This window comes from Stegodyphus dumicola, chromosome 9 (assembly GCF_044657685.1).
Source record: "Stegodyphus dumicola isolate Sdum_Otavi_A_Nest chromosome 9, ASM4465768v1".
In the NCBI taxonomy this organism is placed as follows: domain Eukaryota; kingdom Metazoa; phylum Arthropoda; class Arachnida; order Araneae; family Eresidae; genus Stegodyphus; species Stegodyphus dumicola.
The window spans coordinates 112,238,497-112,253,000 of NC_140776.1; the positions used below are offsets into that span (position 1 = coordinate 112,238,497).

The window sequence follows — 14,504 nt, forward strand, 5'->3', positions numbered from 1 at the left end:
TCTGTTGCGTAAATTGCACTATCAAGCAAGCTAACCTAAAATTTTCATTCATAGTTCATACATCTGGAAAAGTAACAGGATGCTGAAGAAATTTTTTAAAAGCGGAGGAGAGACAGCAATTTTAATTTTTTTCAACTATTGTATAATTATTAATTTCTATATGACCCCACAAGCAAACTATAAATCCAATCTAAGCAAGAATAAACTTAGCAAGAAACTATTACATATCAAATATTGAGTATGTGTGGGAGATTATTAATCTTCAAAGCACATACTAAATGTTTCTGGCCTTTTAGTGCAGCATTCTTTGTCCTATCAGTATCATTGATTTCATTAGTAAAATTCTCCATTAAAAAAAAAAAAAAAAAAAAAATGTGCTTTACATGTTCTGGTATAGTGAATGATTTGATGCAGCAAGAAATTATTATTAGTCAGTACTGTTGATTCTTCATGTCAGAATCAACAGTACTGGCATGAAGAGCTTCACCAAAGTGCCAAAAAACGACTGTCTTCAATTGTGCCTTTAGGAAGCTGCACATTTTGAGCATTTACTATAAAAATCAGTAATTTAACAAGGGAAATAATTGATAAACAGTTGCTAAATTTTACTCTTGTTCAAATGAACAATTATTAAAAAAAACACTGATTTTATTGAAATTACTTTGTAAATTATGAATATCTTCTCCATTATATAAGGATTAAAACTGTATGATATATAGATTCTCAGTTTTAAAAACAGTGCTAGTTCTTTAGATCTATATATAATAATTTTATGCACATAAACCATAAAATAACTTCTTTAATAAGCTAAAACCATATTGTTAACAGACTAATACTACCTATACAGTATTACTTTCTAATGCTTGCTTATTCAAGTGTTACATAGTTAAATTGTATTTCATAGCATAATTCCTGCCCAAAAATATCAAATAAATGTTACCAATATTAAAATATTTTGTAATAATATGAGGTGCAAATTAAAATATATTGTCTAAGGATTTGATTTAATCTAATAAATTAATAAAAAGCATTTCAAAATATTCTTACATTACATCATCAATCAAAAACAATTTTTAAATTAAATATGCTACTTTGAATAACACATGAAAAAAAATGTACTTTAATGAACATTATATTGAAATATTTAACATATTTGGTTAGGAAAAATTTTTATTGATCCTTTAAATAACAAATCTCAAAGTTAGAAAATCAAATAATTATACATGTTCCAAAATAAATAAATAAAGTCTATTATTTAGGGATAAAATTATCCATTTCATGCTGTGCAATTTATAGCTACAAAAAGCAATACTTTAATATACGGTAAATGTGTTTATGAAACTACTAGCAGCCTGATACATGAAAGGGAGCAAAGTAAGGCCAGTTTTTATAAAATTTGCAAGATTTGTCTAAAGCAACAGTGAAAAACACACACATATGCACTTCAAAATGCAAAAAAGCAAAGCATAAACATGAAATACTTTTTAGTTTAAAGCAACTTTCTTTATATTGCAGACATGGATTCAGAATCTATTTCCAATAATTAATAACCGATAATTTCATGCATCTAAAGACACTAAACTAGAATAAAACAGTTTCAGATAAAGACAATTGGCTAGTTTACATATCAAACAGTTCATCATGCATCATTCACTCATAGCTTATCATGCATTGTTCCTAAACAAGAAAAAGACTTCAGAAAAGCAAACTGCTAATTTTATTTTTTGCCCCATTCATAAGTTCTGCCAGAAAATTCAAAAATGTATTTGATATTTGCAGAAGCCGAGCAATCTAATTCTTACTAAGGTGGATTTCAGTTGCTAAAACATCAAACTGGGTTAACATGTTTCATACCACTATAAGCTCTATAGTGAAGCTCTTTCTTTTCAGAACAAAAAAATTGATAGTGCACTTTAAATTCTTAATGAGAAGTAAGTTTTTTCAACCACAGCGATTATAACTTGCCTCACACAAGCAGTGATCTTAGATAACCATGTAATATTCTTTTCTGTAGGAGTTGTACACACATCATCCTCAGATAGGGTTAAGGCCTGACATGAATAGGACAAAAATTGTTAGTAAGTTAGTATATTACTTATGAAAAGATTGCTACACAGAACTTTGAATATAAGATATAAACTTAGGCTAAATAAAGAAATTACTTTCTCTGAAATACATAATAAACAACCAGAAAATGAATGCACATGAGGTTAGGTAATAAACTGGTTATTACATATTTTATTTCAGCACAATAATATAAAAAAATATTTTGATTCATGCATAATTTATGCAGACTGCTCCAGTAAATCAGCATTGATTAGATTTAATATGATGTAAACAGAATTATTTCAGAGTTAATTACACAGTTAAAAAAATTCTCTTTCGAAATTTGAATATCCATTAAGACAGTCAAACCTAGATAACCTATCACTCTGCATATCATTCACTTTTTGGAGTTCCATTATATCTCAAATTCTTTCCAAATTCTCTCAATTCCTGTAATCTCCACTTGTATGCAGCTTTAGAGAATTGTGTTTTAAAAGAAATCAAGTTCATTCTCCCATGTGTTGCCCATTCTTAGAATCCCTTAGCTCTAGATATTCCTATTCTTAATTTGCACTATTTTAACTATAACACTACTACAAATCAGACCAGTTTAAAAATAGGATCAGCATCAAAAACTAGCAAAGTTAAAGAAGTATTTATATGACTTTTATTTAGAAATCTGATAGGAAAAAAATACTTTAGTTATAGTATTTTAGGCTTTTTTCTTAAATGAATGTTTATAAAATTACATCCAAGAAAAAATACCCATAGTTATGAACACTCTTTGTTTCAAATAAACAATTGTCATAAAAGATATAGAAACATTGCTTATTTCTGCATCATTTCTCCTCATCAAAAATTGTACCTGTGATCAGAGGCAGAGCTGTCTGGAAATTACACAAAGAGCCAGTACCATTTTGCTGCTTTATCACCCAACATCAATTGTTTAAAAATAAAATCGAAATAGTAATCATAATTATATAATAAATACAGTAAAAGAATAATAAACTCATACGAGGAAAAAAAATGTAATGGCACTTTGAAAAAAGTTGAAAGGTAAACTAATGGTACCCATATTAAACTCAGTGTGTTAATCCCATACAAGGCTGGATTAACCATTAACTGTGCTAAATGCATCAGGAAAGAAGGCATTACAAAAAAGGTCCTTAGATATTTAGGAGAGGGAGCACCATAAAATATGCCAGTTTTACCAAAGAATACATAGTGCAGTGAAACTAAAACCAAGAGAGAAAAGGAATGACGAAAAACTGGCATAAACCTTTGTGGAGGCACCAGAATCTTTTAAATGCTTAGGGACTCTGAAAGTTTTAATCCAACTACACCTGATCTACACATTGCAGATTTATAATTGTTAGTTGTTATTCTTTATTTCAATGCATAAAAGCAAGGAAATCTCATGTCCTGCCACCTGGAAGATTCCATAAAATGTTATAAAAATGAAAGCACCTTTATCCAAGTAGGCAACTGTTCATCAAGACCTTCACATGGATATCCCCACAGCCTCGATGAGGATTGCCTTCTACATGACACAGAATTTGATAAGGGTGCCTGCACATTTGTGTGTTTATGATGTTGCACTCTTGTATCTTGGCATGCAGTTGTCGCATACCTGCTCCTTTGGGTAAGCTGGTTAGTGTTTGCCCAAATTAAGACCTTTGCATGGGTGTCCTGGCTGCCTCAATAACAGTTGCTTTCTTCATAATACTGAACTGGATAATGCTGCTGGCACATTTATACTTCTATGTCATGGCACTTTTGTATCTTAGTGAGCAAATGTTGCCTCAAAAAAGGTACCAGTAAAAGTACCAGTATCTTTGTGCATGTTGGTGAATGTTCGCCAAGATTAAGATCTTCACGTGGGTGTCCCAGTAGTCTTGAGGTGATTTGCTTTTCTCACAAAACTTCCATTAAATTTTAAGGTCAATGGATTACTTGAAAAGGTGCTGGTGTGGGCACTTTTTAAAGCTGCCCCCCCCACCAGTTAGACCATTATCATTTGCCCCTGCCTAAGATAGCAGAATTTTAGAAGGAAATGTTTGTTTTATTTTTGAATTAGAAAACTTCAACTGTAATAGAAAAATAAATCAAAGTAGCAACTGAGCCCTCAAAATACATAACTTAAGAACTTCATCTACAAATGGATAAGTTAAAATTTATGGTATAGTGTTAAAAACTTCTTATACTACAATTTAACCAAAATTGAACTTAAGCTATTTTAAAACAAAATTAAAATAATATGATAGTAAGTAAAATATTTCAAATATGTACTGTATTTAATAGGAAAATCTAAAATGACCAACTAGATTTTTTTCGAACCTAGCTTAATATATCACTTATTTAGTTGATTCCCAAAGTGACATATTATCGAAGTTTGACTGTGATACTTATTTCCTCATCACCCTTTTTTTTTTTTTTTTTTTTTTTAACATTATCATTCTTCAGACTTATTATCTATATTATAGCCTTCAACATTTTGGCAATCTAAAAAACAAACGAAAGCAACAGATGGGTCAAACGAAAGCAAATGAAAGTTATTGGATTTCTACATTAAACTGAGCTGTATATTCCAACAGCCACAAAGAAGAGTTCCTTTATAGATGTTATGAAAAAATGTATTTAAAGGTAATGTACGGTATAAAAAACTGGGAACTACTCTTATATACGTCCTCGCTTGGTGACAAATTTCTCCGCAAATATTTTTGGTGAGAAACTCTATGGTGCTGTATAACTATCTAAATTTTTTGTCTACATTTCGAACTTTAAGCCTAGAATGTCTCCGAAAACGCAGTTTTCGCACTTGCAAAAATCATGTTTTGAACACACAATTTAAGCTAAAAATCCGAAACAAAAACAAAACATTTAAATAGCAAAAACTTAAGTTTCTAACCAAAAATATTTGACAAGAATCCATGTTCAAAAAACATCACAGGATTGCACAATCTATACAGCAAAGAAAACTACAAACTACGCACACCTAGCTTAAATAAATTAACAACAATAAATTTCAAAGAATACCACGTACACAGTGTTCTGTTTAAACTTAAAAAAACATCTACGAATTGCACAATCTAGGCAGTGAAAAAATCTACGAACTACGCACACCTCGCTTTAATAAATTAACATAACAACAATAAATTTCAAGAATACCATGTACACAGCATTCTGTTTAAACTTTAAAAAACATCTACGAACTGCACAATCTAGGCACTGTGCACTAACAAAATAAACTAAAATAAATTTCAAACAATTCAAAAAAAAAAAAAAAAAAAAAAAAAAAAAACAATGTTCATAACATTCTACAAGAAAAGAACAAGAATAAAATAAAATACACTTACCATGAATGAATGCTTCTTCGAACAGCAGAAATACCAATTTCAAACATCACCAAAACAATTTCACCACGAATTTGAATTTGTTAAAAGCATCTTCTCCAGTTTCAGAACAATGATGGAAAAATATATAAACCACAAAATAAAACACAAAATCGCATTTCTGATTATAAGAAGGCAATGTAGCTTTAACATGCCACCACGTAATCCCTATCGCATTTATATGACAGCCAGACTCATTATCCACAAAATTGATACAATCTTTCACAAATAAATGTTCAAAACCTTCTTCTCCTAAATACTTGTAGAATTTTCAGCCACCCAAAAAAATACTTGGTACTATTCGTTTTCGAGGGCCGTAAAAAATTGCCAAACTATTGTTGATGCCAATGCTGCCAAAAATAATTGCGGCAAGAAAGGAAGTATACTAGTAAATAACTATTTAAGATTGATGTTTTAATGTAGATGAAAGGTTAATTTCATATAATACTTTTTTATTATTATAATTTATATGAAAAAGGCTAAACTTAACTGAATGGAAGCATAAGAGTAAATAACTATTTCAGATCATTATTATAATTTATATAAAAATTGCTAAACATAACTGAATGGATGCCTGCATCGCTATTTCGCTACAGACCTATCGCTAAAGCATAATTTCATCTCGTTGGTTGTTCAAACGTAATTTTCTATAATGAATGATGCCTTTTCTTTGAAGATATTCTCGGTAAAGTGCAGAATCGCTCACTTATTTGTTTGCGGCTTTTTACAAGGGTAAAAACAATTGGATTTTTGACAATTTTCTTTTACTTTTTAAGTGAAAATAGGTCGATGTGTACATAGATAAAGCCAAGAGTGTGTGCAGTGCCATTTTTGTGCGATTCTGATATTTTTTTTAAGTGAAAGTAGATCGATGTGCACATGGATACCGATTATGTGCAATTCTTAAAAACGCGTCAAACAATGGGTGATTCTGCACTTTATCCAAAATTCTATTGTCGACTTTTCGTCATGGGCGATTCCCCAAATTCATAGGATATTAAAAAAGGATTTAAAATCAAAAAAGGATTTAAAAATTAAAGTAGTATTTCAATGGCGTCTTAAGAAATGTAGAACAAAATAAACTTACACAATCTGAAATCAGCGCGTACGCTAGATTTGGCGCGCTGTTAAATGGGCGCGTTTGCTAGATTTGGCGCTTTTGCGCATACATTTTCGCTGCAGTTTTTTACGGTCCTCAAAACGGAATAGTACCAAATACTTGTACCAGGCACGCGACTTAACTTTTACCAACACGTCTTTCATTGCATCATAAATCACTCAAATACCACACAGCACACGAACCAACTAGCAACTGAAACCACTACAGTAAAATCTTAAGTTTCCATGTAAAAAGGGTTGCCATAGAAACCAACACCGCCCCCAAAACCATCGCAGAACACGCAACTTGCCAAAAACCATCGCGCGGCACATATTACCACATCTGCCGACCTGAGGGCGCATATAAGAGTAGTACCAAAAACCGTACTACAGTTTAAATAACATTAGAAACTTGATTGTAAATAAAACAGATTACAGAAAAGTAAATGTATATTATACTACGCTGCACTCTAAATCTAACAACAGGTCAAATACGGGAGGAAAGGGAACACACTTGAGAAAGTATGTTAATAATACACAGTTTACTATGAGTTATTAATCCAAAGGGGCAATTTTCCCAGAAGGACTATTAATTTCGTTTTTGGCATTTTGCATGGATTCACGATAAGCATAGTTTCACTTTTCAAATTGTTGCCACAAAGTACTATTGCCCAGTATTATATTTAAAGAAATTACATAATGAAGAATATGCATGAATGTGTTGTATGTTTCTGGCATTGTGATGAAACCACATTACCTAGAACCATCAAAATTTGAATAATGTAATCTTCCATAGAATATGGGCATGTGGAAGCCCTAATTTGAATTTGAAATAAATTTTATTATTGACTTCATATTTTGTAACACTTCAACGAATTTTTGATTAAAAAACTAAATGAAATCAAAGCGAGGCAATGGCAACACTGTATGGAAAAAAAATTTTTTTTTTTTTTTTATCTCCAGCATACTAGACTCTGTATCAGAGATTCTAAAGATATGCTCATTTTAAAATGATTTTGCGATATTGCTGTTGAACTGAATTTTATGTTTGAGCACAGAGAACATGATATTTAATAAATAAAGGTAACACACAAAACATTAAAAAAACGCCCCTTTGGAAGTAATTTATGACACGTTTTTTTTTCTTCAGATTTTTTTTTCTTTTCTTTCTTTTTTTTAAAATTATTTTTGTTGTTGTCATTGTTATTTAATTTATTTATTTAGTATTATTTAACTAATTTTTATTCAAAAGGTAGCAGTTTATGGGGAAAGATGAACATATTTTTTTCATTTATTAGCAATTATAGTTACAAAGAACTGCAACAGAAAAACAGCAATATTACATAGGCAAGCAAACAAACATTTAAAATGGCTTACAGATTTAACGGAGAGAGGATCTACCTCAATATTTGTCAGCTCCACATAACCAACTGAAAAAAAAAAAAAAAAAAATACAATAAATGTAGCTGAAAAATCTATGTCAGTAATCTATATTCAGACATGTAATAAATTACAAAGATAAAAAAAAAAGCATGAAATATATATACTACAGTCAAAAGTCGTTAATCCGGACTCGTCGGGACTCCGGCGATTCCGGATTATCGATTTTTCCGGATTATAGATCATCAGTTTATATCTGGTAAAATGGCATGCAGAAATTATAAAATTAAAAATATGAAACCGTAATTTACGAAATAAAGAACAATTATGATCTAAAGGGTATCAAAATTTAAAAAAAAAAAAAAAAAAGCTTAATATTTATTTGTTTACTTTATTAAACACTTCTTTCAATGTAAGTTGTTTAAGTTGCTTCGTTTTTTATGTGATAATACATTCTCTTTAATTCCATAAACAGACATAATTTCTTGTTCAGTTACAAAGTTCCGCTGTTCAAGTCCTATAATTGCTGTGTCGAGAATACCGACTAATTCGTCAATCGAAATTTTTTCGTTTTCAATAACCTCTGTCACTTTCTTCGCTATCGGAAGCAAATTATAATGACGAGGCATTTGATTTAAATCATATCAAAGACGGAGTACATCGAGAGGAAATACCACATTTAGTACGCAATTATAAGCCAAATAAAATAAAAACATCTGCCCTTAAGATAAGGATAGTGTTGACAGATCAACTTCCAATTCATTGCGCTCCGCGGCGTTAAAGATAAACAAAGTTTAAATAAACAAACGTTAAAGTTTACATAAACAAAGATATTCCTTTATCCATTTTTTGCAGCAATTCCACTTTTTGTTTAATGGACTCCGAAAGATACTTTCGCTTTGTATATCCTTTACATATTAGTAAATATATATCAGAAATTCTATTTGAAATAATCGAAGGTTCATGCTAACTTTCATAAAATTGCTCTAACAGTCTGCAAAAAATAATAAGCCGGATCCATTTCGAAGATTAAGGAACAACGCAATCTGCAACATTAACTGAAATAGATAATTAGATAATTTTAGCTTAGCTTATCCCGTCCGTTATACATTAAACGCGCATTCGTAAACGTATTTTGCGCACACGCAAATTCGCAGCCGTAAAAGTCTTACGCGCATGCGTCAACGCGACGCATGCGCAGAAAGTTTGTTTAGCTAGTAGGCGTAGCTTTGAGGTGCGGATTATAGATCATTCCGGATTATGGGTGTCTGAATTAACGACTTTTGACTGTATATTTACACACAAGGTGATCGTAATTAAACATGGCCTATTCAGAGCACTCTGTAGGTGTAACTAAAATGCAAATTGATTCAAAAATTTGTAGTGATAATAAATAAAGGATATGTTGAAAGATTCTTGAAAGATAAAGTTAAAAAAATATTCGCTGGGGGGTGGCATTACAGATAAAATGCCTTGAAAAGACATGCAATAAATAACTGTGGGCTATTTTAACATTTCCAAGAATGAGTGAATCACAGTCTTTCAATTATGATGACTATTAGTTTACTGGAACCTGTGCCAATCGTGGAACTGTTTTGCAAAAACCAAGAAAATTCTGTAGCAGCTTTTCGTGAATTTCGAAGTCAAAAGAAGTTACACTGAGGACTAATGTCTCTACTAGGTGTAAAAGACACGATATAGAAGTTACACTGAGGATTAATGTCTCTAGTAGGTGTAAAAGAGACGATATCTTGATTTGGAAAACTGGATCATTATGCATTTAATACGGCAGAGGGCAAAAACTGGTTAGTGTAGATGTCTTTTTAGAGGCAGCAATAGCCATTCACAAGCTGTCGCTTATGAATGATCATATCAGTAGTGCATGTGCAGTGTCATGGCAAACACATATGGCATTGAAATGTGTGGAAGAAAGATACTGAGTAAAATACTGTACTTTTCTCCATATATGATTAGCCACAACTAGATCTGCTTGTTACTAACACCAACCATCGCTTATATTTTGCACTGGCTTTTCATACCCACTTTTCAATAACTCCTTGAATCTTCTCTGCAATGATAAAGCATATTTTTATCACAGTGGCCATGTGTCTTCCACTACACTCACCTAAAGTTACCATCTCATACAGGTTTACTTCTCATTTTAACCTTGGACCAATCTTCTTTGAAGAAACTTATAATAATGGCACTATAACATGCTCTGTAACAGCCCTCAGATAAGGGGACACGCTCAACAGTTTCATTGTACTTCATCTCAGCAGTGACAAAGCCTGGCATCCACTAATTTTATGCAAGATAGTGGCCCTCTACATAATGGACTCTGTGGACAGAGGTTTCTGCATCAACATTTTATCAATTACAGTGTGATTGGCCATTCGTTTTCTATTCCTTAGCTATCTTGTTCTCCCGATCTTAAGCACTGTGATTTTTGGTTAGGTTACCATTTAATGACTGGGATTTACCATGGAAATCTTGTAACTTCAGCTAACCTGAAGAACCATATCATGTTGCATGTGCGAAAGACCACTAGCTATTAGCTGTGGTCAGCTGTTGAGCACTTTATTCATTGCCTGCACAGTTTGCACTTTAATGACAGTGTCCACATTGAACAATTGATTTTACATTGCTAAACAGTCTGTAACAAATAAAGGATATTTGTACTGGAATTTGTAGCTTGTTTGTATTTCGATGTAACGCACCTCCTAACAGAAATTTTTTAAATTAACTTTTTGTTTGGTGAATTTTTTAATTCATGCTTTGAACTGTCTACCTACAAACTTTTGAATCAATCTGCATCACAGTTTCAGTTACAGAATGCTCTGAATAGGCCAAGTTTAATTACAACTAGCATCAGGTTCTGAAAAAAAATTTTAAATATTCATGTCATTTTCCCCTTCCTTAATGCATTCAGAAAATGAAGTTCCCTAAGTTTTAAAATGGATTCAATGCCAGCTTAATGCAAGAACCAACCCATTACGGCAAAGCAAACATGAACCAATGTTGAGGCTATGATTTCACTGAGTTGGCTATGCAATCATGTTCTCTGATTATTTATGGATGATTTCAGACCTGAGGAGTGGCACAGACAACAATAACAATGGGCGAGATTCAAACTATGGGTAAGCAGAAATAAAGATGTGTTATATCGTGATACTAATACTATGTATTCTTACTGGAGTGTAGGATTCTTTAAAAGAAGTAATAATGGGATGCTTATTTGTAGTTTATCCCCGATTACTTTTCATTTGTTATGTTCTTACTGTAACTGTAATCCTTCAGAAATTAAATGACTCGCATAATTCCCCCAATCTATTTTTGAACAATAAAATTAGTAACAGAAAGGAAATAAATACGCAAGATAATATGATAGTTAGGACTGTGTGGAAAACACAAAGACAATTGCAATAACATGCAGTAAAGAGAACTAATTGCATCAATATTTAAATATTTGCCAAATATATATACATAGAGACCCTATAATACATAATACACAAATATTATATATTACAAAACATTAATACTATATAACTAGTCCCGATTTTGGCAGGACAGTCCCGCGAATTTTTAAAAATTATTGCCTTTTTAGAAAACATCTGCATTTCTTATTTTAAATGTATAAAAATATATTACTTATTATTTATTAATTATTATAGTAAATATAAAGAAATAAAAAACACATAAAATGCATGCAGAGTAGACTTAAATTAGGTGATGTAATGAGTTAGATTTATTCGGTGGTGTTTGATCATTGTCGTTACGTCGTCAAGGAATATGTATTGTTAACGGATGAACAGCTAGCACTAGCTGAAGGGCTATTTGCTTTCCACACCATAAACTACAATTAAAATTTCAGATAAATTAATTGTACGTATGTCGCAAATGATCAAAACATTGTACGACAAAAAATTTGCACATGCAAGGACAAAAACCGAAGCAATTATTTGTAATGTTTTTTCACTATATTCGTTTTCACAATTACAGAAAGAATTAGATAAATGCACATTTATATCCATATATTATGATGCTTCCAACCACAAAGATTTAAAATTAATTCCCACAATTTGACTTTTGATCCAACGACTTTTTGATCCAGAAACAGGAATTAAGAATATTAGATTTTGTTTCATTGCTGGGTAAAACTTTTTCCCCCCAATGGCAGATTGTGAACAGTTACAGTTTTGTAACACAGTCCATTAAGCTATGCTAAGGCCAGATATGGTGGTCTCTTTATTATGGAGTCAACTAATAGGTGTGCCACCATTGCCTCCTTATGAAGGAACGGACAGTTGCAACCATGCCTTCTCCAGGATTTCAACCTAGGCTCTTCGGTATCTCAGTCAGGCTCCCCTAACCACTATATCGTCTGGGCGGCTGCTGGGTGAAACTTCATAAATAGCTTTTGATTCAATAAGTACTATTTTAAAAAAGAATATTTTGAACAATAAAATTATTGCCTATTGTGAGGCAATAATTTTGTTGCGATTTTGTTATGTATTATTTTGTTGTGTACAAGTATTATATATTATTTTACTTTGCATAAGATATTCTTAGTAATTATATTATTTTACTGTGAACAATGAAGTATTGTTTAAACTTTTTGGTCAATTTTGGCAAAGCTCTTTTAAGTTTGGCTGAAGATGTGTTACAGTTAAAAGGGTGCAGGTGTATTTCCGTTTTTCACAAGTCGGCTTCTTGGGGGGGGGTCAGGGGTCAGACTGCCCAGCTGCAATTTCCTCTTTTCGTGGGGTTGACCACATGTTTTAGGGTGTGGAGGAGAAAATGTATTTCAGGCTTTCTGAAGTGGAGAACTGTGTCACTTGTTTACTACTTAAGGATGTCGCAAGTTTAACTGAATTATGATTGGAAATATTCCGCTGTTGCTCGGGAAAGAAAGAGTCTGTCATTTTGTGAGAAAGTTGGGATTTCTGTGAATTCTAGAAGCTATTTATTACTTCTTTTCTAATTGCTTAGTAGGGGCAAGTTTTGCTTAAAATTGGCTATTTTTTTTTAATTTTAGTATTATTTGAGCCAGTAGTGAATTAGAGGCGTTTCTTTCGTGAGTGTCAACCGAGTTTCCTTAAGCCATTGCACGAAAGGCAGGAGAGATTTTAGACTGAGATTTTGGCGGATTTTGTTTAGCAGATTTTTCAGAACCGCACGGTCTTTGATGTGACTGCTGCACTGATCAGTGGGTAAAAGCAGAGTTTCTGTGCAAGTTCTGACCAACTCTTCTGAGTGGTCGCAGAGCTTTAAAAAAAAAAAAAGGAAACCTTTCAGGGGTCGACTGTGGGTTGCAGTTAAGGGATATTACCGCGTCCCCTTTGCTTTTGGCTGCAGAGACCTGTCCGAGCCTGTGTGGACTCTCATTGTGATAGATCTCATTGTGAAGTGTCTTTCCTGTCCTGTGGCATATTGATCTTGCTTTCATCATGGTGGTTTTTAGTAGAAAGAGACAGATTTTCTGATGGAATCGAATATTGAATAAAAGCATGACATCTTTTCCTGTTATGATCCTGAATTGCTTGCACCGAAGATTCAGATTTTGTGATGATAATATTGAATCAAGGAAGTGGTTTCTTTCCGAGTATAAACCCGAAGGTTTCGCGCTGAAGATTCAGATTATGGCTGAGATTATTGACTGTAGTCATCTTCTGTTGTCTAGTTGCCTGCAGTAATCATATTTGTAAGGGCAATCTTTGAATTCTGGAAGGCATAGCTTTCCCCATCAAGAGCGATCGTTTCGAGGACCATTATGTGTGGATCAGGAAAAGGGCAAGATTCTTTAATGGACCCTTGAGTTTCCAAATCTGTAAGTTTTATTATTTTCATTTTTGCGTTCCTTTTAATAATTAATCTTTAGGATTTTGGGAAATGTTAAATTCTAAAGCTTGAGCTGTAATGTTACGTAGACGAGAATTTGAATATTTATTGTTACTCAATTTATAGCTGAGAAAGTGATTTTTATTTTCATTAATGTTTAATTGTTATAAGTTATAATTGAACGAATTTGAGGGAGTGAATTTTTGTTTTAATGTTTAATTGCTATGTTCATTTAATTTCAATATGACCGAAGATAAATATACTGATGTGTCACAGTTGAAAGAAATATGATTTATTCTAAATTAGCTTTATACATGAGTTTAAATTTCTTGAATACCTGTTTAAAAAAGATTAATAACTGTGAGGTGTATCAATGTGATTTTAGTGTGATTTGAATATTGTTAAAAATGAGATTGATATGAAAAAAAAAAACAATGAGTAACTTTTAAAAAGTACTTTTGTCTGGCCAGCTATCTAAAATTATAATACTTGAAATATTTAATAAATGTGTTTATTGATTTAATTATTGTACGTTTCTTTTGAGTTGTTTCTTTTGAGTCTTAATTGTGGTCTACTGTAGGTCATCCATGTGTTACTTATGGAAACATGGTATTTTTCCCAATTCGAACCTGAGAAGTAGAAAAATGTTTCTTAGAGTTTGGTGACTATACGATCAGCTTAATCAATTAATTTTGATTTTGTGAGTAGACTTTCTTGGTGTGAAATTTATTTTTTCCTGGTGTTTTGACG

At 32.1% G+C, this 14,504-nt stretch overlaps 1 protein-coding gene across 7 annotated transcripts in view; it reads right to left on the reverse strand.

Annotated features, from left to right (window-relative positions):
* Positions 1–14,504, reverse strand: part of LOC118185025 (uncharacterized) — a 221,106-nt gene that overhangs the window by 9,529 nt on the left and 197,073 nt on the right. For 4 of the 7 annotated variants that reach the window (XM_085823921.1, XM_085823917.1, XM_085823918.1 and 1 more), the window contains one exon: positions 7,914–7,966. In XM_085823921.1, coding sequence (XP_085680047.1) covers positions 7,914–7,966 — 53 coding nt within the window. Of the gene's footprint in view, positions 1–1,965; positions 2,052–7,913; positions 7,967–14,504 lie in introns of all 7 variants that reach the window. The other 3 variants (XR_015043065.1, XR_015043064.1, XM_085823919.1) reach the window with 3 other exon arrangements.